The sequence below is a fragment of the Martes martes genome (genome assembly GCF_963455335.1).
Source record: "Martes martes genome assembly, chromosome: 12".
Lineage (NCBI taxonomy): Eukaryota > Metazoa > Chordata > Mammalia > Carnivora > Mustelidae > Martes > Martes martes.
This window is the reverse complement of record NC_137900.1, coordinates 5,177,172-5,203,312: the sequence shown is the minus strand read 5'-3', so window position 1 is coordinate 5,203,312 and position 26,141 is coordinate 5,177,172. Positions and strand designations below refer to the sequence as shown.

Below are 26,141 nucleotides of genomic sequence, written 5' to 3'. Positions count from 1 at the left end.
GCAGAGGCCCAGTGAGCTAAGCCCAGTGTGAGGTTACAGTGAGCATGAACAGCAGGGCTGTACGTGGTGACTTGGATGGTTCTCACAGATGTGCTAAGGGAAAGCAGCTAGACATGAAAGAATATGTGCTATGATTTTATTTTATGTAAAATTAAAAATAAAAACATAGGCCATTTTAATTAGAGTTTATATGGTTGCATATTCTTGGTCTAAAGGAAAAGAAGGACGTGATTACCAATCAAGTCTGGATATTGGTTACTTCTGTGGGGTGAGGGTATATTGATCAGGAGGAACAGTGCTGGGGGCTTTTAGATTCTGATAATTCTTGGCCTGAGTGCTCGCTAATTCCACAAGTGTCTACTTTGGGATATTATTGAGATGTACAGTCTTGACTTTTTGTATTCCTCTCTAATGTATTATTCATAATGGAAAACTTTTTAAAAATTGAAGATACTTCAGTGATTCCCTATATATAAATTAAAGGAAAAGCCAAGGAAGCTTTTATTGTGGCTTTTAAAGCCCTGTAAATTTGGCCTCGTTTTACATCTGTCACCTCATCTACTACAACTTCTCCTTCCCTCCTTGCACAGCACTCCATCTGCATGGGCTTTTTTGATCTACACTGAACGTGCCAGAAATGCTACTACAGTAGGGCCTTTGTACTTGGTATATCTCCTTGAGTACTTTCCTCAAAATATACATGCATGGGAAAAACTGTTTAATATTGTATCCTTCTCCCATACTGTTTCCTATGATTGCTTTATTATTTTTTTCTGTAGTATTTATCAGTCTCTACAACACTGTACAATTTTTTTTTTAACTTGACAGCCTCCTAACAAATAGAAGGCAAAGATTTTGGCGTTTTTGAATACCTGCCACATCCTTAGCACCTAAAACAGTGCTGGGTGAATAGTGGGTACCTGGAAAATACTTGCCTCAGAAATCAGTTAATTTTAATCTAAGCAGTGGTTCAGGGAAATAATGCTCAGTGCTACCTTTACCACTTTTTTGTCATCTAAAATTGTTTGTAGTCTTATTGAAAAACAAAATTCCTACAAAAAAGGAAATAAATATGCCACATTTAGATAATTGATTATGTAGCTCATTTGGGAATTAAATAAAGTCTACAGTATTTCATTTTAAACAGAGCTGTACTTATATTGGATCTTATAGTGTTTACTATTGTGATCATCCAAATATAAAGTGCTATATTGTAGTGTGCTGTGTTTTTGTGCTTATTAAACTAATAGTCATGATGATCTTTGCCTTAGAATTTATAATCTAAGACATCCTTGATTTGACAAATAAAAAACAGATGGTAGAGCTGAATCTATTCTGTTTTCTGTAGTCAAAACAAAATAACATATAAGCTTAATAGTTTCATTCACTTATTGAATACTTGTTGAATGAAACAGTATGTTTATTGAAGGAAAATAATACTGATTACAGTATATTTGGACTTTTAAAACCTTCATTATTTTTCTTTATTATAGCAGCTTCATGGAGTTTGGCCACAAGATGTTGTTGATGGAACTTGTGTAGCAGTAAATAACAAGTATCGACTCATGGCATTTGGTTGTGCAAGGTAATTAATAGAGACTTCTTCATTTTTTTAAAAAAAGATTTTATTTATTTATTTGACAGAGAGATCACAAGTAGGCAGAGAGGCAGGCAGAGGGGGAGGGGGGAAGCAGGCCCCCTGCTGAGCAGAGAGCCCGATGAGGGGCTCAATCCCGGGACCCTGAGATCATGACCTGAGCTGAAGGCAGAAGCTTAACTCGCTGAGCCAGGCACCCTGAGACTTCTTCATTTTAAGAATCATTGTCAAAAATAATGGGCTTTTTAAAAAAATATATTTTTACATATTTTTTCATTGTCAAAAATAATGGGCTTTTTAAAAAATATATTTTTACATATTTTTTAAACATAAAGTGTTCTAAATATACTTGTAAACTTTTTCATGCCTATCATAATTTAGTAACCAGCCTTAATATAAAGTCTGAAAGCATTTTATTAGATTGAAGCAAACAGATCTAAAGATTTAGGATATTGAGTGTTTTAAAGGTAAGCTTTAAAGGTGAGCTTTTCTTCAGTTGTAGGAACTTAAAACTTGAGTTACAAGTTGAAAAGATGAAGTCAGCCTAAATTTAAGTTCCTTGTTATTTAAAAGAGGGTTAGGAAGATATTTTTCTTTTTTAAAAATAATCCCTTCTTCTGGCTAGTATCCAAAATCTATAAAGAACTTAATCAAACTCAACACTCAAAAAATAAAAAATCAGTTAAGAAATTGGCAGAAAATATGAACAGAAATTTCTGCAAAGAAGACAACAGATAGCTTACAGACACATGAGAAAATGCTCGACATCACTCATCAGGGAAATACAAATCAGAATCACAATGAGATACCACCTCACACCAGTTAGAATGGCTAAAATGAACAGCTCAGGAAACAGTAGATGTTGGTGAGGATGTGGAAAAAGGGGAACCCTCTCACACTGTCAGTGGGAATGCAGACTGGTGCGGCCACTCTGGAAAACAGTATGGAGGTTCCTCAAAAAGTTAAAAGTAGAACCTACCCTATGACCCCGCAGTTGCACTACTGGGTATTTATCCAAAGGATACAAAAATGCTGATTTGAAGGGGGCACATGCACCCCAGTGTTTATAGCAGCATTATCCACAGTACCCAAAACACAGAACCCAAATGTCCATTAACTGATGAATGGATAAATAAGAGGTGGTATACATGTACAATGGAATATTACTCAGCCATCAAAAAGAATGAAATCTGCAATTGCAATGACATGGATGGAACTGGAGTGTACGATGCTAAGCAAAATAAGTCAGAGAAAGATACCATATGAGGTCTTCAAAAAAAAAAAAAAGACTTTATTTACTTGAGAAAGAGCATAAGCAGGGGGAGGGACAGAGGGAGAGGGACAGGTAGACTCTCTGCTGGAGCAGGCACAGGACTCCATCCCAGGACCCTGAGATAATGACCTGAGCCAAAGTCAAACACTTAACTGACAGAGCCACCCAGGTGGCCCAACAAATACCATATGATTTCACTTATGTGGCATTTAAGAAACAAAACAGATGAACATAGGGGAGAGAAGGAAAAATAAAAATAGAAGGAGGCAAACCATAAGAGATTCTTAACAGTAGGGAACAAACAGCATTGCTGGAGGGGAAGCTGGTGGGGGGATAGGCTAGACAGGCGATGGGCATTAAGGAGGGCACTTGCGATGAGCACTGGGCGTTGCGTGCAACTGATGAATCACTAAATTCTACCCCTGAAACTAATACTACACTATACGTTAACTAAGTAGAATTTAAATAAAATCTATAAAATAAATAAAATTTAAATAAATAAAATAATACTACGCTATATGTTAACTAAGTAGAATTTAAATAAAAATCCTTTTTAAGACATCGGTGTTGACATTGCCTTTGATTTTGTGGATGTGCCTTAATGAACAAATTTAAATCTTACACATAGGATCAATTTCTTGTTTTAATTCTGACAGTGCAGGTTTTAGAAGTAAAATACTGAGTGAATACAGATATTCACTCAACAAGTATCTTTGCATCTCCCATGCACCAGGCACAATTCTAAGTACTTGGGATATGTTAGAAAAGAATAAGATACCTGACTTTATCAAGTTTATATTTTAGCTCAAATAAAAAGATTATATTAGAATATTAATAGTAATGCCTTACAATATGTAGAGTGCTTTTTTAGCCTCAAAACTCTCTTAAATACGAAATTTCATTTTGTCCTCAAAATGAGACTTAGTGGTTCTTTAGAACATACATATAGTATTTTCTCTAGCTACATCAAGTTGAGTATCACAATATTTTGATTAGTGTAAATAATACATGTTATAAATCATACTCCATAATCTGTGAAGTGGTGAATCCTACATACTGCTCCTCAGGAGATAAATGTAGAAATAGAAGTAAATTCAGTTCAGTATAAGAAAGAAAGAAAAGTGTATTTTTTTCTTATTTGTGGATTTGATTTGGTCACATTTTGTTTAGATTTTTTAAATCTATGTTTATTAGCACATTTTGCCTATAATTTTTTTCTTACTCTGCTAATTAATAGAGGTTATGCTTGTGTCACAAAGCATACCTGTTCCTCTTTTTCTCTGTTTGAATGTCTGCTTGAATTTCTCAATGAAGCTATCTGAGCCTAGAATTTTCTTTGTGGGAATTTTTTTTATTACTGATTCAATTCAGTTTTAAAAGTAAATTTAAGGTTTAGATTTTTCTCTTTTCCGAAGTCATTTTGACAAGTTAGATTTTTCCAGAAATTGGTATCTTTCATTTTACTGTCAAATAAATTGGCTGAAAATTTATAATATCCTTTTTAACTTTCATATTATAAAATAAAAACATACTTACTGGAAAGTGCGTAGTCTAAATACTCAGTTTTGCAAATACTACAAATACCCATCTGTTCACAAACTGGGTTAAGAAATAGAGTGTTGCGAGCCAGCCCCACTACTTCCTAAATCCCAACTCCCATCTCCCAGCACACTTAAAAGTAACCAATTTTCTGTCTTTGTGACGATCGTTTCCTTGTCTTTATAGTTTTACCACCCCAGCATGTGATCCTAAAGAGCATAATTCAGTTTTACCTGATTTTGAACTTTATGGGAATAGAATCATATTCTAAATACATTCGGGTCTTCTTGCTTCTTTGAGTCAGCATTGTTAATTTCATCCATGCTGTTTGCCAGTGGGAAAAATCATTTTTTGATTGATTTATAGTGTTCCAGAATATGAATGTGTCATAATTTATCTGATTTGTTGTTTAACAGACATTTACATTGTTTCTTGGTTTATAAAAAAGGGGGAACATTTTCTTACATAACTCAGTGTCTTTGTCATACATGAGAAAATGATACATCCCAAATAAGATCTAATTCTCAATCCATACTCAGACTAACCCAGTTGTCACCAAAATTTCTTTTATAGCTCCTTGTTTTAACCAGAGTCAATCAAAATTAATGATTTGTGTTTGGTTATTGTTTCCATGTAGTTGCCTTTTCCCTGTAACAACCATACACCTTTTTCTTATTTTCATGACATCAACTCTTTTTATTTTTTTAAGATTTTATTTATTTGGGGGCACCTGGTGGCTCAGTGGGTTAAAGCCTCTGCCTTTGTTTGGCTCAGGTCATGATCCCGGGATCCTGGGATCGAGCCCCACATCAGGCTCTCTGCTCACTGGGGAGCCTCCTTCTCCCTGTCTCTCTTCCTCCTCTCTGCCTACTTGTGATCTCTGTCAAATGAATAAATAAAAATCTTTTAAAAAGAAAAAAAGATATTATTTATTTGACAGAGACACAGAGAACACAAGCAAGGGGAATGGGAGAGGGAGAAGCAGGCTTCCTGCTGAGCAGGGAGCCCGATGTGGGCCTTGATCCCAGGACCCTGGGATCATGACCTGAGCCGAAGGCAGATGCTTAATGACTGAGCCACCCAGATGCTCTAGACACAACTTTTTAAGAGTTCAGGCCGGTTGTTTATAGAATGTCCTGCGCTCTGAATGTGTCTCGTTTCCTCATAGTTAGTTCCTCTAAACCAGCCAGGACTGGAACCTTGAAGCTGGTTCTTGCTGAGCCAGTCCAGTCCGACAAGTGAGCATCTGACGGGAGCAGTGGGGCAGGGGTCCCACACCGCCTGCAGTCAGGGCGGCCTCGCAGGGCTGCTCTGGCCGGAAGGGAGAGCCCACCAGAGGTTCTCTGCTCCTTCCCCAGGGCAGTGAAGGTGGAATCTCAGCCTTTGGCCTCTGTCATCTCACTTTTCATCCGTTGGGAGGGTACCAGACCTTTTTTTTGGTGGGGGGAGGTGACGCTGGGTTGGGGTGGAGGTTTTGTGATTGTCGTTGTGTGACAGAACAGACCAGTGGCTTCTAGGTCTGGTCTTCCAGCTCTTATCAGGATTAATTGCCCTGAATACTCAACTGTAGCTGCTGTCCTTCAAGTTCTGTAAGAAGAAGCTGACTTTCGTCTAGGATGCCGGTTTGCAAGGGGATCCGTCTTACAACTTACCTGTCCTGGGGTCGAGCCCCGCCTTGGGCTCCCTGCTCAGTGGGGAGTTTGCTGCTCCCTCTCCTCCCTGCTCATGCTCTCTCACTATCTCTGTCACTCTCTCTCAAATACATCAGTAAAATCTTAAAAAAGAAAAGGGGTGGGGAGTTTGACCAGATGCTGGTTAAACATTTTTATCATGTGGTGTTATGTACTTGCCATGGCACCGTGTAGCAATAAGGTTAAGTTGTCCTTGTAAGAGTGATACTAAATCTGGTCATTTGTGATTGTAGCCATATCTCTATTATGGAGAGAGCTTGTTTTGCTTTGAGATTAATGAGTGGTGTCTGATGCATGAAGAAATATTTTTCTCTTATAATGGGTGAACGAAAAGTGGAAATAAAAATAATTTGAACAATATAGACCTTATAGAATACGTAAAAGGTTAGCTGTCAGTCTTTGTAAGTGTTGACTTAGCTCCTGTTTCTTGTATTAGAAATCGTGGACTTGGGACACCTGGGTGGCTCAGTGGGTTAAGCCTCTGCCTTCGGCTCAGGTCATGATCTCAGGGTCCCGGGATCGAGCCCCGCATCGGGCTCTCTGCTCGGCAGGGAGCCTGCTTCCCCCCCCCCCCCCGCCGCCAACCCTCTGCCTGCCTCTCTGCCTATTTGTGATCTCTGTCTCTCAAATAAATAAATAAATAAATAAATAAAAATCTTTAAAAAAAAAAAAAAGAAAGAAACAAATCGTGGACTCTCCTCAGTGACTCATTAGAGCTCAGCAACCTAGAGTTCCCGCTTGACAGTTGCCAGGTGCAAAACAAAAACAAGTAAAACCTGCGGGCTACTTAGTGCTGTCTTTCAGCAAAGTGTTGAATTGGGCAGGTAGCCTGGAGCGACACCTATTCCCGGGCATTTGGCTTCTGACTAAGCTGGAATAACAAACCAGATTCTCTCTCCCATGTTGGGGAGAAAATGGACAAAAATATGGAAGAATAAGACAATATGAGTTCGAGACCGAGAACATCAGGCAACAGAGGACACCGGTCCCTGAAAGATAGGAAATAAATAAAACTCTACGAATACCTTAGCTTTAATTACTTTGAGAGAGTTTCCAGGCTGCGGCACGAGGCTGGAGAGACAGAACCTGGCAGATTGCTTAGGTTGAGTTACAGGGAAGTGAAAATCTGGGGAGACCAAAGGACTCGGGACCGCCAGCCAGAGACAGCGGAGTGGCAGAAAGAAGGCACTCCAGAGTGCTGGAGAGGCTCTCTCTTGAGTATTCAGTATGGAAGATCCAGAAAGAGATCCAAATCAAACATTGTAGGAGAAAAGAATAATAAACCTGAAAAACATAGCCAGAGAAATTATTCAGAATGAAAGAGAGAGGAAAAAGATTGAAAACCACAGCATCCGTGAGCTGTGCGGTAAGTTCATGTGGCCTCTTAGCGCAGGTGTTTTACTGAGCCCCAGTCCTGATCCTCGGGAAGAGCTGACCTGGCTGGATGTAGGTCAGAACATTAATGTCAGATTTTGATCTGAAAATAGTTCCATAAGCAAAAATGGTATTTTTTATGATCATCATTAGGTCAATTTTGAAATGTAGCTTAGAAGTAATATTATAAAGTTTTTGTTTTGGTTTCTGGCCCTTCCTAAAATTGGCACTTGTTAAGATTTCTTAAATGAAATCATTATATATACCACTTTCACAAAATAACATATGCCATGTGTGTAGATACAAAAAATGGTATTGGGTAGAAAACATAATAAAATGAAAATCTGTAAATTACTATCCAGCATGAGAAAAAGCGCATTACCAGGGCGGATGCAGCCCCAGCTTCCCCCCTTCTTTATTTATTTAATTTTTAAAAAGATTTTATTTATTTGGCAGAGAGAGACAGGGAGAGCGGGAACACAAGCAAGGAGAGTGGAAGAGGGAGAAAAAGGCTTCCCACTGAGCAGGGAGCCCAGTGTGGGTCTTGATCCAAGGACCCTGGGATCATGACCTGAGCCGAAGGCAGACGCTTAACTACTGAGCCACCCAGGCGCCCTGTCCCCCTCTTTTTTAACGTCCCTCCTTCTCCACCACAGATGGTGTGTCCATTAGCTCTTTATTGCATTTTTACCACAATGTATTTACTATGTTTTGAATGTTTTTGAATAGAAGCAGAATTATACTACGTCCATCCGTCCTGGCTGTGCGTTTTAATGCCTGTTGCTGCTGTACGAGCAGAGCACAGTGTATGCTTCCTTTCTCTTGCTGGACACTTCAGGTTGCTGCGGCTGTTGTGCGTCTGTACACAACACAGTACTACAGTGAACATTGTGCGTGCCTTTTGATAACATAGACAAGAATATTCCTGGGATATATTTAGAGGGAAATTTTTACTGGGTTACAAATATGCATTTGTTCAGATTTATGAGACTGCAAATCATTTACAAAATGGTTTTAGCCTAGTTCGTGCTCTTACCAGCAGAACGTAACAGTTCCACAGTAATGCTCTCTATATTTGTATTTCTCTTTTTCATTAAAGGCTTCTTTGTTTTTCGCAGTGGTTCTGTACAGGTTTATACAATAGATAACACCACCGGAGCTATGCTGCTGTCCCATAAACTAGAGCTAACAGCAAAACAGTATCCTGGTGAGTCCTTTTTTTTTTTTTTTCTTTAATTTTTTGATGTACAGGTAATGGTATGTATGGGTAGTGACTGGGGATTTTAAATGATGCATGCTGTCGGTTAAATACAGTTAACATATAACTGTATTTTGCATGGCCCAGGTACTAGGATTTCCTGGTACCTAGAAAGGCTCCCAAGGATCCTCCTTTTGTTGTTTGATTAGTCTTCTGTGTCCTCACTTAGTTTTAGCCTTTATCGTCTTTCTCTGGACTCTGCTCTAGTCTTTTACCTGATTTCATTGCCTTTGTTATTTTATGCCTTCCAACTCAGTTTATTCATTCAGCAAATACTTATGAAATACCTGCTGTAGGCCAGACACTGTTCTAACTAGTGGTTACCCATCGGTAAACAAAGCAGTCTTTTTCTGAACTCCGGAGCGAATCTTGAGTGGACCCTCATAGGACTAATTCCAAAGTCTTTGTCATTGAAAGGCTTTTGACCGACACTAACAGAAAACCCAAGTTACCGTGGCTTAAATAGGATTTATTTTCTCTGCTAGCAAGAAATCCAAAGGTGAGTTGCTCCTGGCATTTGGTCTTTCCTTCATGGCCTCAGGTAGCATCTGAGCTGTAAGCATTACTCCTGTGTAATGAAGTCAAGAAGAAAGGAGGAAATAGGGCATATTTGGTTTTTTGATCAGGAAAGCAAAAGGTTTCTCAGCAGCAGTCCCACCTGTTCCAGCCGTCTTCCCCTTCCTCTGGTTGGCCGTCGTTCTGCCTCATTGGCTACCTTGGGATTTTCCTAGCCTTTATGGTAGAAGTGGGCAAGGGAGAATGAGGATGGAAATAAATGTGACATTAACCAGCCAATGACGTCTACCACATGATGGCATGTAAGGCCTTTTGCTGAATATTTCTGGCATTATTTCTTAGTTCACTCAGCCCTTACTGTCTCCATACTTTTACCACAGCACCTCTACGTTAAAAGAAATACCAGACGTTCTGTTTATTAGGTAGTTAGGTCTAAATCCTAGCAGCATTTTCAAAAAGTAATACACGTAAATGGAAAGAAAAATAGTATTTTATTTTAATTCATAAACACTATTTTTTGCTAATTCATAAACACTATTTTTTGCTAATACACTGTACAGTTTCTCAGACCTTGGAGTCAGATTGGATACAGTCACCCACATTTCCTGTTCCACATTGATTTTCACATGGCACTTTTTCTACAACTCCTAAAAAGCCACCTTCACAAAGATGGCTTCACATCATCAAAATAAATGTAGTCACAGCCTAATGTAGCTGTGAACTGCCTGAGCTAATAACTTAAATTGTGTCTAACAGATACTATATATCACTGTATTTATTTGATATTGTCTCTTGAAGATTGTCTCATGGTATCCCGGATACCCTGCACACAGACCTAGGAACTGCAGTCTGACTCTTTACCAAACCACCTGCAGATTCTTGAGAGAGGGTCTATGTATATTGGTCTTTCAAGATACAGCTTAAATGAAATCTCATTTTATGAACTAGACAGAATACTATTCCCTCCTGTGCCTCAATATATTTTGCATGTAATATCTTTCTTATCATCATTAATGTTTTATTGAACTTACCAACTTACAGGTCTTATTTTTTGCTAGCTTCAGGGTAGGAATGTAGGATTTATCTATCCATATGGAGTGAGTTCAGTTTAGTGAGAGGCATAGTTAATGAGCGTGATGAATGAATCAGTATGTTTTTAAGCCAGTGACCTTTGCACGATTGTTTTAACAGGCAGTTAGAATCTCATTACTATGTTTTATGGGTTTGATACTATACTTTGTTCTGTATGTGCATTAATAATTGGGACCCTTTTCAGACTGTGTTGTGTTCCTCTCCCAAATTTAGATATGCTCCTGTATTAAGAAGAATTGCTCATTAGAGGGTATCATGCTAAATGAAATAAGTCAGTCAAAGAAAGACAATTATCATATGCTCTGTCTGATATGAGGAATTTGAGGGGCAGGACGGGGGAATGTGGGGGCTAGGGATGGAAAAAATGAAACGATGGGATCGGGAGGGAGACAAACCGTAAGAGACTCTTAATCTCACAAAACAAACTGAGGGTTGCTGGGGGGAGGGGGGAAGGGATGGGGTGGCTGGGTGATGGACACTGGGGAGGGTATGTGCTATGGTGAATGCCGTGAAGTGTGTAAGCCTGATGATTCACAGACCTGTACCCCTGGGGCAAATAATACATTATATGTTAATTAAAAATGAAGAAAAAAAGAATAATTGCTGTATAACTGTACAAAGTTCTCTGATGTGTGGGTCAGAAAAAAAAATGTCAAAAACATTGAGGACACCCATCTAAATCTAATCCAATAATAAAAATTCTTATGAGCCTCAAGGAGGAAGCTAAGGTATCTCATGTCAGAATCTCAGGAAACATTAAATACATAACTGTTAATGTTGACTTAGTATTACCCACATCTATACCAGTATTTTTCCCCCATCGTGTCTTTTTAACACCTCACATCTTCCTCTTGAGACCATTTTCTGTCTGCAATACGTCCTTCAGAATTTTCTCTAGTGAAGTTTTTTTATGATGATAAACTTAATTTTGGGGGGAAAGGGTGGGGTCTGAAGATGTATTTATTTTGCCCCTGTAATTTAATTATGGTTTAACTTGTTATACCATTTTAGATGGACAGTTACTGTGTGTACATTGAAGTTGTTGAGGTACCGTCCAGTTTCATTGTTGCTCTTGGGATCTCTGGTCAAGTTGTGTTTCCTTTTCAGGAGATTGGGGTTTTTTCTCTTTGTTTACTTTTAAGATTTTTTCTTTGTTTTTAGGATAGTTTCAGTGTGATTTGGAAGGTGAAGACTTTTCTAATTTTTTTTCTTTCTTTTTTTTTAAATCTTGTTTTGAGATTCAGGCATTCTGGATCTGAGAATTCATATTGTCCAGCTGTTCTGGAAGATACTCAACCATTATCTCTCTGCATATTGCCTCTTCTTTAATCTCTTTTTCTGGAAGTTTAATCAGACTTGCATTGTAGTGTTTACAGGTTTGGTTTTGTTGTTTTTTTTTTTTTTTAAGATTTTATTTATTTATTTATTTGACAGAGATCACAAGTAGGCAGAGAGGCAGCACAGAGAGGGGGGGAAGCAGGCTCCCCGAGGAGCAGAGAGCCCGATGTGGGGCTCTATCCCAGGACCCTGGGATCATGACCTGAGCTGAAGGCAGAGGCTTTAACCCACTGAGCCACCCAGGCGCCCCTGTTTACAGGTTTCTTAACCTGCCTTTTAACATTTTTCATTTTTTTGTTTCTCTGGACTATATTCTAGAAAATTTTTCCCTGTCTTCTGGTATACTCATTCTCTCTTCATTTATGTTTAGTATTTTTCTTCATCTGTCCATTTTAATTACTGTATTTTTTATTTCCAGAGTGTTTACTTAGCTTTCTAATCTGTATGCATCCTGCTCCTAGTTTCAGTATTCTTTTATTTCTTTAGGTATTAAAAAATGGTTTTTATATTCTTTGTTAGTCTCAGTATTTGAAACCTTTCTTTCTGAGTTTGGGTTCTCATGTATTTGTTTATATATTTTGGGTTTGGGTTTTTTTTTTTTTTTTGCTTTTTACTGAGAGCTGTTTAATTTCCTTCAGATTTATTTATTTGAATGCTTTGTGACCTAAATTGAATTTGAGTTCTTCCGAAGAGGATTTATGTTTTTAGGGCAAATTATGTGGGAGTACTACATCAGTCTGGAATCCTTTGCATTATATTCTCTATTTGCAATTTTCTTTGAATCATACAAGTTGCACAATTTACATATGAGAGTGAGGACTGAGTTGTTTCAGATTCCCGGGGACTTTATTTTCCATTCATGGAAAAAACATGAAAGTATCCTTTGCTATTTCTTTACCTTCCACAGGGTAGAGTTTATTTCTCATTCTTCCTTATACCATGAATGTAGCCTTCTGTAGCCCCACCCATTAGGTGGTGTCTTCTCTTAGGTACCCCGCCTTGGTCAAGCTCTGAGCTTGCTCTCCCGTCTGTCACATGCTAGGAGTCATCAGAAATAGAAGTCAGGGCTTCCAGGGTTTGGCAGAAAAATTCAAGGCACAAGCGCTTTGTACACTTACTTACCTCTCAGCATTTTTAGCGTTTGAGGTGTTTAAGTATTCTAAGATTTTTTTTTTTTTTTTTTTTTTTGACAGAGATCACAAGTAGGCAGAGGCAGGCAGGGGCTGGGGGAGGTGGGAAGCAGACTCCCCGCGGAGCAGAGAGCCCAATGCGGGGCTCGATCCCAGGACCCTGGGATCATGACCTGAGCTGAAGGCAGAGACTCTAACCCACTGAGCCACCCAGGTGCCCCATGGTTTCTTTTTTTAATCCATACTTAGTTTTCCTCCCAGGAGCTACCAGCCACATGTGGCTACTTTTATTAAACTAATTGAAATTAAAAAACAATAATAATAATAACACCTTATTTCTTTAGTTGCGTGGTCACGTTTACGTGTTTAGTAGTCACATGTAGCTGGGGGCTGCCTCTTAGACCTGCAGGTGGGCAGGTGCGAAGTCATCACCGCAGGAAATGCTCCTCGCTGCTTCTGTTAGGCAGCACCGTGCCTGGTTCTTGAGATCGTTCTTCCTTCTCGGGCTCGCGGATGCCATTTCTCCCTTTGGTGACCTGCCAATTCTCACTCCCGGGGTCTTTGTTGTGAGAGAATTCTGCCAGCTTCAATTACGTAGGCCATAGAGCTGCTTACTACGGGAGGCTGGTAGGACCGAACATCTGAAGCAGGGATGAGTTTGCTCGCTTCCTTCAGGCCGCGCCGGCTGAGTTTAACCAGCCGCGGTGACTAGGAGTCCTTCCGTCGTGCTGCACCTTCCCTTTGGACTCTCAGACTTCATGCTGGTCTCAGACACTTTGTCTTCCTAGAGGATGTCAGTCCCCACCTCCCTTATCATTGCTGGGGCTCATCCCAGCCTTCCATCTCTGTCATTCCAGCCTTTCTCTCCTCCTCCCTCAGCCCAGGTACTAACCAATCTCACTGTAGGTTTTCTCCTTTCTTTTGGCTTCTGGAACTTTTTCTTTCTTGTAAGTTCAGCTCTATAACTAAATGTCTGGGTTACTTTTTTAACATTTTTCTCAATACGCAGGTTATTTCACAGTCTATGTTCATTGTAGGTTGTTACCACTTAGATAAATTTCCCGTAGTAGTCCTGACTCGTGAAGATTAGGTTTACCACCATTGATATTTTATTATGGATCTCTGCAACTAGATTTGAATATGTGCATAATGCTTGGAAAGTGGGTATGCGTATATGTGCATACATATGTATATTTCATGTGGGGTAATAAGTATACTGTTTATAACCTCCCCTTTTCAGTTAACGTTAACATCCTTCTATGATAGTGAAAACCCTTGTTTTTTTTCCTTGCACATGGAATTGCATTCATTTGTAAACTTCAGTTTGATTTTGTGCTTCTTCTTGGTATGTATGTGTGTATGTATTTATTTATTTATTTTAAAATTTTATTTATTAGCACACATGTGCATGAGCTGGGGGGAGAGGCAAATGGGGAGGGAAAGCAGGCTGAGCAGAGAGCCCGATGTGGGGCTCAATCCCAGGACCCTGGGAACATGACCTGAGCTGAAGGCAGACACTTCATCGACTGAGCTCCCGCTCCACCCCACCGGTTGCCCCCTTGGTTTGTTTTTAAATTTCTCCCCTGGACAAGTATAAAGTATAGTAATAAGATACGATGTTTTTTATGTATATTCCCATTTATTTTTCATCTGCCTGAATAACCTGGCTATTCACTATGGTTGAGAGTGCTAAAGTGAGGTTGTCTTCTGTAGACAAAAATCTATATACTTCCCCTTTGTAGCAGATCTTCTGTATTTTATAGCAGAAATGTATTAATACTGCAAATGAAAAGAATTTGAAACAAAGTGATATGATAGCTGGTTTTGAATTGCTGACAGGAAATACTAGCATGTTTCATTTAACTCTGCAGTAGGGAAACTTGGGTTTTACTACACAATGAAACTACAGGATTGAAAGAACAATTATTATTAGTTAAAAGATGATGTGAGCACCTGGAGTCCTCAAGCTGGAGTTTACCTACACAATTCTAATATAGAGGATTAAACTTCAATTTATTTTAACTTGTATTCCTTGAATGGGGAGCATAAGATAATGGTAGGACATTATTTTACATTTTAAAACACCTGCTTTGCAAACTACTTTGACATTTAGTGTTGGATTATTCAAGGGAAGCATTATCCCCATTTTACAGAAACTGAACTGACGAAAGCCAAAGACTTTTAAAATGACACAATTATAGTTATCCTGGCTGATAGTGCCAATGAGAACCCAAACGGTTCTCATTTCTTTTAAATTTCTTGGCAGCCGAGTTTGTTCTGCTTCAATCAAGGCTAATGTGACCTTTTGTGAACTTAAATGAGTAGGATTCATCTCATTATTTGAAGGAGACATATCTTTCTATTCATTTCAACTTGAAAAAATACAGACTGTAAAAAATACTGTTTCTGAAGGAATCATTTATTTTTAACTCTTCTCACAATTTCTTAACAGATATTTGGAACAAAACAGGAGCTGTTAAATTAGTCAAATGGTCCCCTGACAATAGTGTTGTAATAGTGACCTGGGAGAACGGAGGCCTTTCTCTGTGGAGTGTGTTTGGAGCCCAGCTGATTTGTACGCTTGGAGGAGATTTTGCGTGAGTGAATAAAGACAAGTTTTAGATAAAATAACTCCATTATCTCCCAGAAAATACACATACACAGAAATTTTGTGTCATACAGCTATCCTTCTGCCTTATTTGATGCTTAACCCCAAGACAATTTGTAAGGTGCAGAATTAATTTGTTCAGAATGTGCTGATTCTCTAAACATCCATCCTTTTAAAACTCATTGTTCATTCCGTAAAATGCATTTGTTTGTTGAATCCCTACTGTATAAATGGTAGCGTGTTAGATTCGAGGCTAAATCACATACAGTTTTGCCCTTAAATAGCTTATAATCTAATAAGAGCAATAAGCCATGTACATAAGTCACTAGTAGGAAATAGAAAATTGCATTATCTTGTTGGGTTGAGATCTCTTCCCACTCCTTATGGTACTGTGAACCTCAGTCCTGACACAATGAATACCCCTTCCCAAACTGCATGATTCTTTCGAGAATCATGGACCTAAAAGACAATGTGTAGATGATATACTTAGATATATCAACCAGCAGTCTCATGTTTCATGCATTATTATCTATTTCTCTTTTTAAAGGAACAAAATCAATTTGAGTTTTTAAAAACTTAAAGCCAAATATTATATGTAATAGAAGACTTTTATTAATTGAGTTTCTGTTCTGTTTCAGCTATAGGTCTGATGGTACCAAAAAAGATCCCCTTAAGATCAACTCTATGGTAAGTACTTTCTGTAAAATTATGGCATAGTGTGGGGCGCCTGGGTGGCTCAGTTGGTTGAGCATCCAGCTCTTGATCTCAGCTCAGGTCTTGATCTCTGGGTCTGTGAGTTCAAGCCCAGCACTGGGCTCTATGCTGGGCATGGACCTACTTAAAAAAAGTGTGTGTGTATTTCTATAGTATGAGAAACTTTGATTTTACTTCTGTCTTTTTTTTTTTTCCCTTCTTGGCCTGATAAAATTACAAAACTATTTTAATTTTAGCAGACTCTTATACAGTTCTTGCTTTGATAAAAGTATTTTTAAAAATCAGGCTGTCCAATTTTCAGTACTTACTTGCTTTTAGTTTTGCTTATATGTCTAGCAAGCCCCTGTCATCTTTGTGAACATAGTGACTATTCAAATCAGGCCTTTGGTTTTCCAGAGCATACTTCAGTTCCTTATGTGACTCACTAGCATCCACTTCTCATGGCCTTTTTTCTTTTAACATGAAGTGAACTGCTCATTGGGTATTTTTCCACAAGGGCTTGGACATTATTTGAGCATATTTTTAAAACTTTCTGTAGATACCTGTCAGGAGAATTGAAGTCAATGTTGTAACAATATTTTTATTACATATTTTTAAGAGTTTCTGTAGAAAACAGTGAATGTAATCCCTGTCTTTACATAAGAACATTTTCTTTTTTTTTTTTTTAAAGATTTTATTTATTTATTTGACACATCACAAGTAGGCAGAGAGGCAGGCAGAGAGAGAGGGGGAAGCAGGCTCCCAGCTGAGCAGAGAACCTGATGTAGAGCTCGATCCCAGGACCCTGAGATCATGACCTGAGCCAAAGGCAGAGGCTTAACCCACTGAGCCACCCAGACGCCCCATAAGAACATTTTCTTATTGTAGCCCTTCTGTGCGTTATTTTGGGAAGTTAGTGGCTGTGAGGTTTACACAGAGGAAGGCATTTTCTGATCTTGGGTTTCTTGAAGAATTAAAACCACCATGGTTGTCTTGGTAGTGGTTCTCAGCACCACCAAGGACCCTACTTGCTGTCTCTCTCCACCTCCATATTTTAAAATAAGTTTTTGAATAAATTATTTCTATAACTGCCCACCAGTGATTCTGAATGGCATATAACAACCAGTGTTACTAGCCTCACTAAGTTGGTATTTTAATCACAAACTAGAATGTAAGCATTTCAGTTAACTGTTCAACTTTTATTGTGGGAGAGCAAGACTGCTATGAAGCTTTTGAAATTTAGCAACAATTTATTTTCCCTCTACTATTTTCTTGACCTTGTAGATTGAATTACTAACATTTAAAACGAAAACAAAAAACTTGGCCCTGGAGAGTTTATTTGAACCTTCTCATTTTATAAAGGTCAACGTATATACCCAGAGAAAACGAAATAACTTAGCCAAGGTCCTACAGCAGAGTGGGGCCGGGCTGGAATGAAAACCTAGTCTTGTAACTTCCATTGGCGTGTTCTTTGCTCTGTACAAGACTGCATCTGTTTTGGGTGCTTCTTTGTCAAGTTTCAGCTGGGTCACACAGGGTGGGGGGGGGGGTCTTCCTCTATAAGGAATTTCTTTGTATTTGAGAGGCAGTTAAATTAATGGAGAAGTTACAGAGAGCAGTGGGCATTTCTTGGGATTTGGGATGAAGATTGATATGTAGAATCTGTAGACGCAGACTTGGGAGTCCTTGTGCAGGGGCTGCCCTCTTTACAGGAAGGCCAAGAGGAAAGGGCTCTTTTGCACTTTGATGAGGAATGCCCTCCCGGGGCCTCATATTCCATCTGAGGAGACGGGTAAGTCCAGCAGGGCAGAGAAGGCCTTCCTGACCAAACTCAGGAGCCCCAGAATGGGGGCCCCTTGAGGTGACTCCTGTCCTCACCCCTTCTGTAACATTAGTGGCAGGTGACAGCTGGGATGGCCCAGAAGGCAGGACGTCAGCACAGGCACTGTGAGAGAGGAAGCGGGACCTGAGACACAGAGGAAAAGGGGCAGCTGAGTGATTGCAGACAGGAAGCCGGTTGAGCCATCCGCGACCATGATGAGCAGGTTGGGGTGGTGCCGGTGACTTCCAGGCGCCTGCTCTCTGGGCACGTGCTGGCTCTCCCACCAGCTGGCCCAGACACCCCCAGCAAGTGGTTTAATCCTTCAGAACCTCTGATTGCTCACTAAAGTGATGACAACACTGACCTCACCACCACAGACTTGCTTTGCATAAAACACACACGCACACACCCCACCCACCCGTCCACCCTCTTCGAGGTAGAGAGCCGTGATAGTGGGTTCCACTGGAGAGGGCTATGTAGCTTCTCATGGTTTCTCCAACCTTTAGAAGTCATTGGTAATGCTATTGTTGGTTGTTTCAGGATTCGAATATTTGAAGCTAGGAAAGGGTAACAAACTTCATTGCCCTGATTTTTCTTCCCGTTCTCTCCAAGAGCTGGGGTGCAGAAGGCTATCACCTCTGGGTGGTCAGCGGCTTTGGTGCTCACAACACTGGAATTGAGTCTGATTCCAAGAGTATAGTTAAACAGCCTGGCATTCTGCTGTTTCAGTTTATCAAGAGTGTACTCACTGTAAACCCCTGTATGGTAAGTTTTTTAAATTACAGCTGTTTATTTTTAGTGGCCTTCATAGTAGACTATCAGATTCGTCTAAAATTGGTGGATTATTTTCTTTCTTGTTTATTTTTGTGATTTTTGTATTTCTTTTTAATAATTTATAGAAGAATTTTACTTCTTAGCAGCTTTTTGTTTTTGTTTTTTTTTTTTAATAGGATCACAAGCACTTTGAGGGAAAGCAGTGTTTACAGATTTACTTGACTAACTTAGTCTCTATTTAAATAGAATTTCCCAAAGTGTGCTCCACAAGGCACTACTTAGAAGAATCGGTAGCATATACACAGGATAAGGGAAAGTTCTGTTGTCATATAAGCGAAATAAAGAAGCTAAGAAATTTATTTAAGAAATAAAGAAGCTGCAGAAATTTCCTTATTGTAGGACTCCAGGGTCTTTAATATGCCTAATGTGAATCATAAAAACCCAGGAGTTGGTATATGAAAAACAGTATCCCCAAGCTTATTTAACTATTAATTTTTAGGGAATGATTTAAAGAAAGTATGCCTAGAAACCTCCTTTGGGAAACACTGCCCCAAATTATAATTTAAACTCCTCATGTTTTATCATTCTGGAATAATATACTAATATTATATATTGTTAATATGTAACAGTATGTGTTACATGTCAGAAGCATATACCTTAATATCTGCCACCAGTCGGTTTTTAAATATTTGGTACAACCAGTTTCTAATTAAAATTTATAATTACAATCCATTGAGAAAGAATATGACAGTAGCCTGGATCTGAGACTTCATGACTCTAGATGAAGAATAAAGATCTGCAGAAAAACAAGAGTAGAGTAATTCTTTCTCCCCTCCCCACCCCAAATTATAATTTAAAGGCAGATTTTATGAGTTTTCTGTCAAGACAACATTTGGGCTACCAGGGAAAAATGAGGGGCTTTGGTGCCCTTCTGTGTGATGGAACAGTCAGTGAATAAAATGCCCACAGTTAATACTGACCTTCTCACTGAAAACCAAGGCATCCTCACTAAGGGGAGAAATTGTCTTATTTGTCTGAGTATTCTCAGAGCCCAGCGCAGTCCTTGGCACTAACCACGCATTTACCCAGGTGAGTATTGAATTGTTTTGATCCAGGACCACTGACTGGGGCTGCTCTGCCTCCTCCCCCTGGTTTAAAAGATCCTTGGCATCCAGTATCCCCATTCGTAATCCTCCGCTTCTTCTTGCCATGGGCACGGGGTGAACACACACACACGCAGTTTGACCGGATAATGTTTTCTTGCCATAGTGTGAGGTATTTTATGTGAAACTCATTTGTAACCTGTAGATAATGAGTAGTTCTGTTCAGTTTTCAGATGGAAAATTTCTCATAGCATTGCCCTTTTGGAGTAATCATGAAGATACTGCTGTAATCATTGTAAACTGGGTCGCATTTTGGCATCTGTGATAAAACAGACTTTAACAAAAATTTTGTTTGCCCTGGGAAGTAATCATTAAACTGTTGCCTGTTCCCTGTAAATGTAACAGTGCACGTGATCATTATGTAGTCTTGTCTGTGAGTAAAATCGACGTTGAGATACATGGTGCATTTCCTATGATAAAACTAAGTCAAGGTATTAACTTTTTTTTTCCATTATCTGATATCAGGTTTTTTTATTTGCTTTCCTCCTTTGTCCTCTGCTTCCTTTCTTCCTCCTGTAGAGTAACCAGGAGCAAGTGCTGCTTCAGGGGGAGGATCGATTGTACTTGAACTGTGGCGAGGCCTCGCAAACCCAGAGTGCCAGGAGTTCCTCAGCACGCTCTGAGCGCAAGGCTGGTGGGGGCAGGAGCCCCTTTGCAGACAGCGGTTTGGAGTCTCAGGGTTTAAGCACTTTGCTTGGACATCGGCATTGGCATGTGGTACAGGTAAGTCTTAGCTGCTCACCGTTGACTTAGTCCTTGGGGGAATAGCACCTGGAGCGGAGCTACAGATTTCTTCTGTTGCTTTAGAAAACTGAGAAACTTTTTAACCTTTTTGACTGTCACCTCTCTCTCCTGCTTTTCTGTCTTCTTGTGTTCCTTTCTTGCCTCTGACGTAGCACAGATCCCCACCTGCTTTAAGCCTACTAGTCCAAAAACTGCAAGTTTATGCTTTTCCCTCTGAACGAGCACAACTTTGTACTACTTCTGTTGCTCTCCCCACCCCCCCCCCGTTTTGGTACAAATTTAGCTCTGTGGATTGGCATAGGCAAAAGTGTAGTGATTTCATGGAAAGTGACAGTGTCAATTAGGATCCTGAGCAGCTGACCTTGTAGTCCTAGTAGGTACATGTTGAGGTTAGCTGCCTGACTTTAAAGCCAAATTGCAGACTTGTGGTCACACTCTAGAACCTTATTATTAATAATTTTATTGTTATAAAAATCTTGTTCCAAGTCACTTACTCATTCTGGTATAACTTTTAAATTAGCAGTTTCTTTTAATAATTCTGATAAATTGGCATTTAACGTGGACATCGATTCTGAATTTTGATACCAGATAAAATTAATTTGGGTAAATCAATAAATTGAAGTTTCTTGAGAGAAACTTTCATACACAATTGTAGAAGTTCTGAGTGTGTCTTCCTCCCCCCGCTGATACCCAAGTGTCTTAGGTATGTCTGAGCCTGCTCTTGCATTGGTTTATTTTGACTGGGTTCTGTCTCCACAATTCTTGACCCTCCCTTCTCCGTTCTGTGCTGTTACTTTATTAGCTCACTCAGCTCCCATGTTATTTTCAGTTGACTTTGAATGGAGATGACGAGAGACACAAATGTCAGTATATGAAACGTTGAAGGAGGAGTGTCTCTCGCACTGACATGTGGTGTACGCCCAAAGAAAATGTATCTGACATTAATAAATTCATAAAATCAAACAGTGTGCATACCATTTGATAAGTAGTAACAGTTATGAAATAAAACTGCATCGGCTGCCTCCTTGACTAAAATTTTCCACTGCTCCCTTCTCTCCTATAGCCATTCCTCTGCTATTTTCATTTCCCCATACTTTGAACTATTCATTCTACACTGACCTAGCATCAATGCCAGTTCTGCCTAGCCAGGTCTGTGTTGCCAGAGAGCCAAGTAGAGCAGAGGATCAAAGAAGGTAGGTCTGGAACTCAAAAATCCATCAGGCAATAACAAAAATCTAATTTCCTTCCAGCTCAAAAATTCCGTGATTCTGTGATTCTTAGCCATCGCTGAAGTATCCTGTACTAGTAGCATATCACACTGAGTTTACCACCTTAGACAAAGTAGGTACGAGCAAGATTCTTTCGTGATTTTGTTCTTTAGATATTGGAACTATTGAGAAGGATGAACTTGTTTGACTCGAGCTTAACCTAGTTTTTTCCTTTCCCTAAAACTAGTAAAAATGATGTCAGAGCTGTATTCCCAAAACAGTTAAGTTATAATAGACTCATAGAATTTTTGGAGCTGGAAGGACCATAGAGATCATGTAGTCCAACTGGATTTGTTACATTGAGGAAACTGAGGCTCAGAGAAGTTAGGTGACTTGCCCAAGGTCACATAGCAGAGCAGTGTCCTGCTTAAGGAGTGTCAGACTTATCCTTACTATAAGTAAAGTAACACTCTAACCTGTTTTAAGACTTCTAGGTATTAAGTGTTGAATCATGTAATGTACTGTTGACCTTGAGCTAAGACCTAGAATGTGCCCATTGAAATAGACAGCATTTTATTACAGTTTGCCCTGTACTTTGTTTGCTGGCGCGCCAACCAAATGCATCAATGCAGCATCGTGGGAGTGTTTTGGTTTGGTGGTTTATAGTGTCCCTGCAATGCTAATGCTTTACCTTCTGGGCCTTAACCATTAGTAATGATTCCTTGAAGAAACATGGGTGCCTGCTTAATTTCTCCTTCAACATACACTCTTCTCTGGGATAAATGCCCACATCCTCCATCAAAGTGATTTTGTTTACACGATTTATATTTTCTATTCTTACACAGCTTAGAGTTCATCAAATAAGCTCCAACTAATTCTGCTTCTCTTGTCTGTTCTTCATCTAGACAACGGGATTTTTCGTTTGTTTAGACCTTCTACCTTATACTTGTTAGTTTCCTGATCAGAAGATTCTATGTTAAATATGTTTCTTTCCTTTAACTTAATACATATATGTACTTGTCAGCAGCAGGGTTGGTAGCTGCTGGTAGAAGTGGTGCTGTGTGTGTGTGTGTGTGTGTGTGTGTGTGTGTGTGTTTAAATGTAGTTTTCCTAGCTACAGATTTTAAAAATTTCGAAAGTAGTTTGTTGACAAGCAGAGCACAAATAATGCGGAATTAAAACAACACTCTCGTGGTTTTAGGGTGCACTCCTGCTTGGACTGCCATTTAACACTCAGAACTTCGTATGATACAAACATTTCTTTCTGAAAGGTGCATGAATCATTATCATCCACTGTTCTGAAATGTTGGTTTTATAGTTAAACTGGCTAACCATTTGGAAAAAAATAGGCTTACAAAATATGCTAAGGCTGTCAACAGAGGATTGTAAAGGCTCTTTCATTTATAAATGATTGGCAGGCCTTCTGAGGATCGTCTCAGATGCGTCAGATGTGGGGTTTGGCACAGGGCAGGTGTGCTAGGAGAATGGCTATCACAGTCTCACAGCGACAGACAAAAGCGGTCTAGGTAGGAGACAGGGTTTTAGCAAAATGACTTTAAGGGGGAAAAAAGGTCGATTGAGGTTTTTTAAGAGGCTGAGGAATCCTAAGATGTTGAGAATGGAGATTCTGTACCTTAGCACTCAGGCTCCCAGTGGCGTGGCGTGGTGTGACTTTTGTGCCCTGAGCAGGCAGTCCTGGCCTGACTTCTTCATGATTCAGTAGATGCTTCTTGCCTTACTTCTGCCATTTCCTGTTCTCAGTGTAAGGGGTAGAGCTCAAAGCTCAGGTGACACGTAGATCCATAAATGTGACCTACTAGGGAAAATGAATGTTTCATTTTCACTTTTCATTTCATAGCATCTTCAGACACAACTGTATCAGAAGTAAAGCTTCATTTTAAACTTAAACTCAAGCTTTGAAAATAAATCATTTGTAGTTTGTGGCACTTCCTACATTTTGGGGGTTAAAAGAATAAAAAAAATTTTTTCCTACAGATACTCATTAGAATACAGACCGTTTGATAAAACTTTACCTTGGTGCCGTGGTGAGGAACCCTTCAAGCTGGAATCCACATTGGCATTGCGATCCCAGCTCACACTTTATCCACCCCCCATGTTTCTTAAATACTTAGGAAACACCAGGGTCAGAGGAAGTGGGAGTTCTTTTTAGCGTTCTGGATGGCTGTCTCAGTTATACTCCAGGAACATCCTTCTTCAGGTGACTATTTTGATTTTCTTCATCCAAACAGAGAATTTACTTAACAGGCTCACACAAAACTACTTTGAGCTCTTCTGTCACCACCTGATCATTCCCTCAGATTACCAGGCTTCTGAACCAATGCCACCCAACCCCGGGACTTTAGTAACTGGCCTGTGTGGCGCAGTGAATCTGTTAAGATAGGAATTAAGCCTTTTTCAAGCATATATCATGGCACCGTTATCCTTAATTCTGCAAGGTGGGGTTCTACAAACTGGCACTAGGATTGAGAACTTCTAATAACAGAACCAAAAGCTGTTAATTTATTTGGATTTTAGGCTGACTTACTAGATAATAAGTGAAGTCTAACAGATAGCTTTATGAGTAAATTTTATCAAGCTAATACAGATGTTTTTAGCATATTACTTTTACTGGATTTTAGTTTTGTCTTCACATTACACAAAGAATCTTATTGGATTTGATTGAGTTGTACTGGATTTTTAATTTGGCTTTCTTTTTAAAAAAATATGTAATACTTGCAGTACAATGAAAATGAATTTGAATAAATTGAGGTTCTTTTATTCCAGGAACAGAAGAGTTTTTCCCTTGTTCTGTCTGTTGTTCTGATAAGTTTCATGCCATACTCACCATGTGCTCATAAAACTGCTTAATCAGTAGGCTAGTGGAGAAGTCAGTCTCAGTAAAGCTAGAATTTTCTTTATCTATGTTGATATCTTACGGAAGAATCTTTTAAACTTAAAATTCTTGCTAGAGTGATAAAAAGATACCACGTGCAGAGATGTAAGACAGGTGACACAGGCGGAAGGTATATTTCCTACTTCCATTGCAAATTAAGAGTTACTACCTGTAATTCAGAGTTGTCGCAGATGAATAGGTTGAATACCTCAGTAAAAAAGAGTAGCTTAGACAGATGCTTACCTGTGTATGGATGTTTAGAGAGAGAATAAAAACTAACCGGTAATTATCCCTGGAGCAATGGATAGAACGGAATTTCATTTTTTATTTTGTACATTTTTATATTGCTTAAATTTTATAAGCAGTGTTTTGCTATTTTGATCAGAAGACATAAAAGTAATAAAAATACCTCCATTAAAAAGCAAAAACAAAATTCTTGCTGGGGCCCTCAAACTCAAATTTCTACAATTCCTGCTTGCCCTCGTGGGTGGTTCTTTCAGTCTTCTGTCAGTCTGTTTGTACTGCGTATTGCAAATATGCATTTTTGTTGCATATATTTTATTGCATTTATTGCATTTAAAATAAACAGTGTAGAGAAAAAGCAGTGTAGGAAAGCCTGATCTAGCCACTCATAATGAAATGGTGAAGACAGGAGATGTGACATATGGACTGGTATTTCAACAGTAAATTCCAAATACTCTGCTAGTAATACCCACTATTCGGGAACACTTTAAACATTGTACAGGAAAGTGAATATCATATTGTGATGTTAATGCTTTAAGTGCTTTAAGTTTAAATATGTTTCAGGAGTCTTACCAAACTGATGTATTATTTTCTGTAGATTTCCAACACCTATCTAGAGAGCAATTGGCCTATACGGGTGAGTTACTTGTTATTTTGTTGGGGTTAATTTTTATTGGATAGTATTTGCTGCAGGAGGCATTCTGGGAATTGAGCCTTTTTTCAGTGGGCGTGTTGATAATAAAATTTTAATACTTGATCCCTTGTACATTGTTAACATAGTAACATCAGTAATTTGGTGAAATGTAACTTGTGTATAAATATTCAGATTTTTAAATTTAGCACTTTCATTTAATTCACTTAGCAAACATTTATTAACAGTCTATTTGCATGACACAATAATGCTAAGTTCTTTATATTGAAGTATATACATTTGCAAGGAAGAGTTCTTAATTTTTTCTTTGAATTAGTTTTCAGCTATTGATAAGCTTGGACAGAATATTGCTGTGGTTGGCAAGTTTGGTTTTGCACATTACTCTTTACTCACCAAAAAATGGAAACTTTTTGGAAACATTACCCAGGTTAGTCTTTTTGAAATTCAAAACTGATTTCTCAGAGTATAAGTGAACTACCATATGAAGTAACTCTGAAGTAAGCCACTAGTCATTAAAAAATAATACCAAATAT

The 26,141-nt window shown here is 39.0% G+C and overlaps 1 protein-coding gene across 4 annotated transcripts in view; it reads left to right on the top strand.

Annotated features, from left to right (window-relative positions):
* RIC1 (RIC1 homolog, RAB6A GEF complex partner 1) overlaps nt 1–26,141 on the top strand; it is a 148,798-nt gene that overhangs the window by 99,540 nt on the left and 23,117 nt on the right. For 3 of the 4 annotated variants that reach the window (XR_013967725.1, XM_080819567.1, XM_080819566.1), the window contains exons 7-14: nt 1,494–1,585; nt 8,593–8,681; nt 15,261–15,405; nt 16,055–16,103; nt 18,544–18,696; nt 20,388–20,591; nt 25,555–25,593; nt 25,925–26,035. Coding sequence is in view for 3 of the 4 variants with exons in the window: in XM_080819567.1 (XP_080675693.1) it covers nt 1,494–1,585; nt 8,593–8,681; nt 15,261–15,405; nt 16,055–16,103; nt 18,544–18,696; nt 20,388–20,591; nt 25,555–25,593; nt 25,925–26,035 (882 nt within the window). In the remaining variant the exon portion in view is untranslated. The remainder of the gene's footprint in view (nt 1–1,493; nt 1,586–8,592; nt 8,682–15,260; nt 15,406–16,054; nt 16,104–18,543; nt 18,697–20,387; nt 20,592–25,554; nt 25,594–25,924; nt 26,036–26,141) is intronic. The other variant, XM_080819568.1, reaches the window with a different exon arrangement.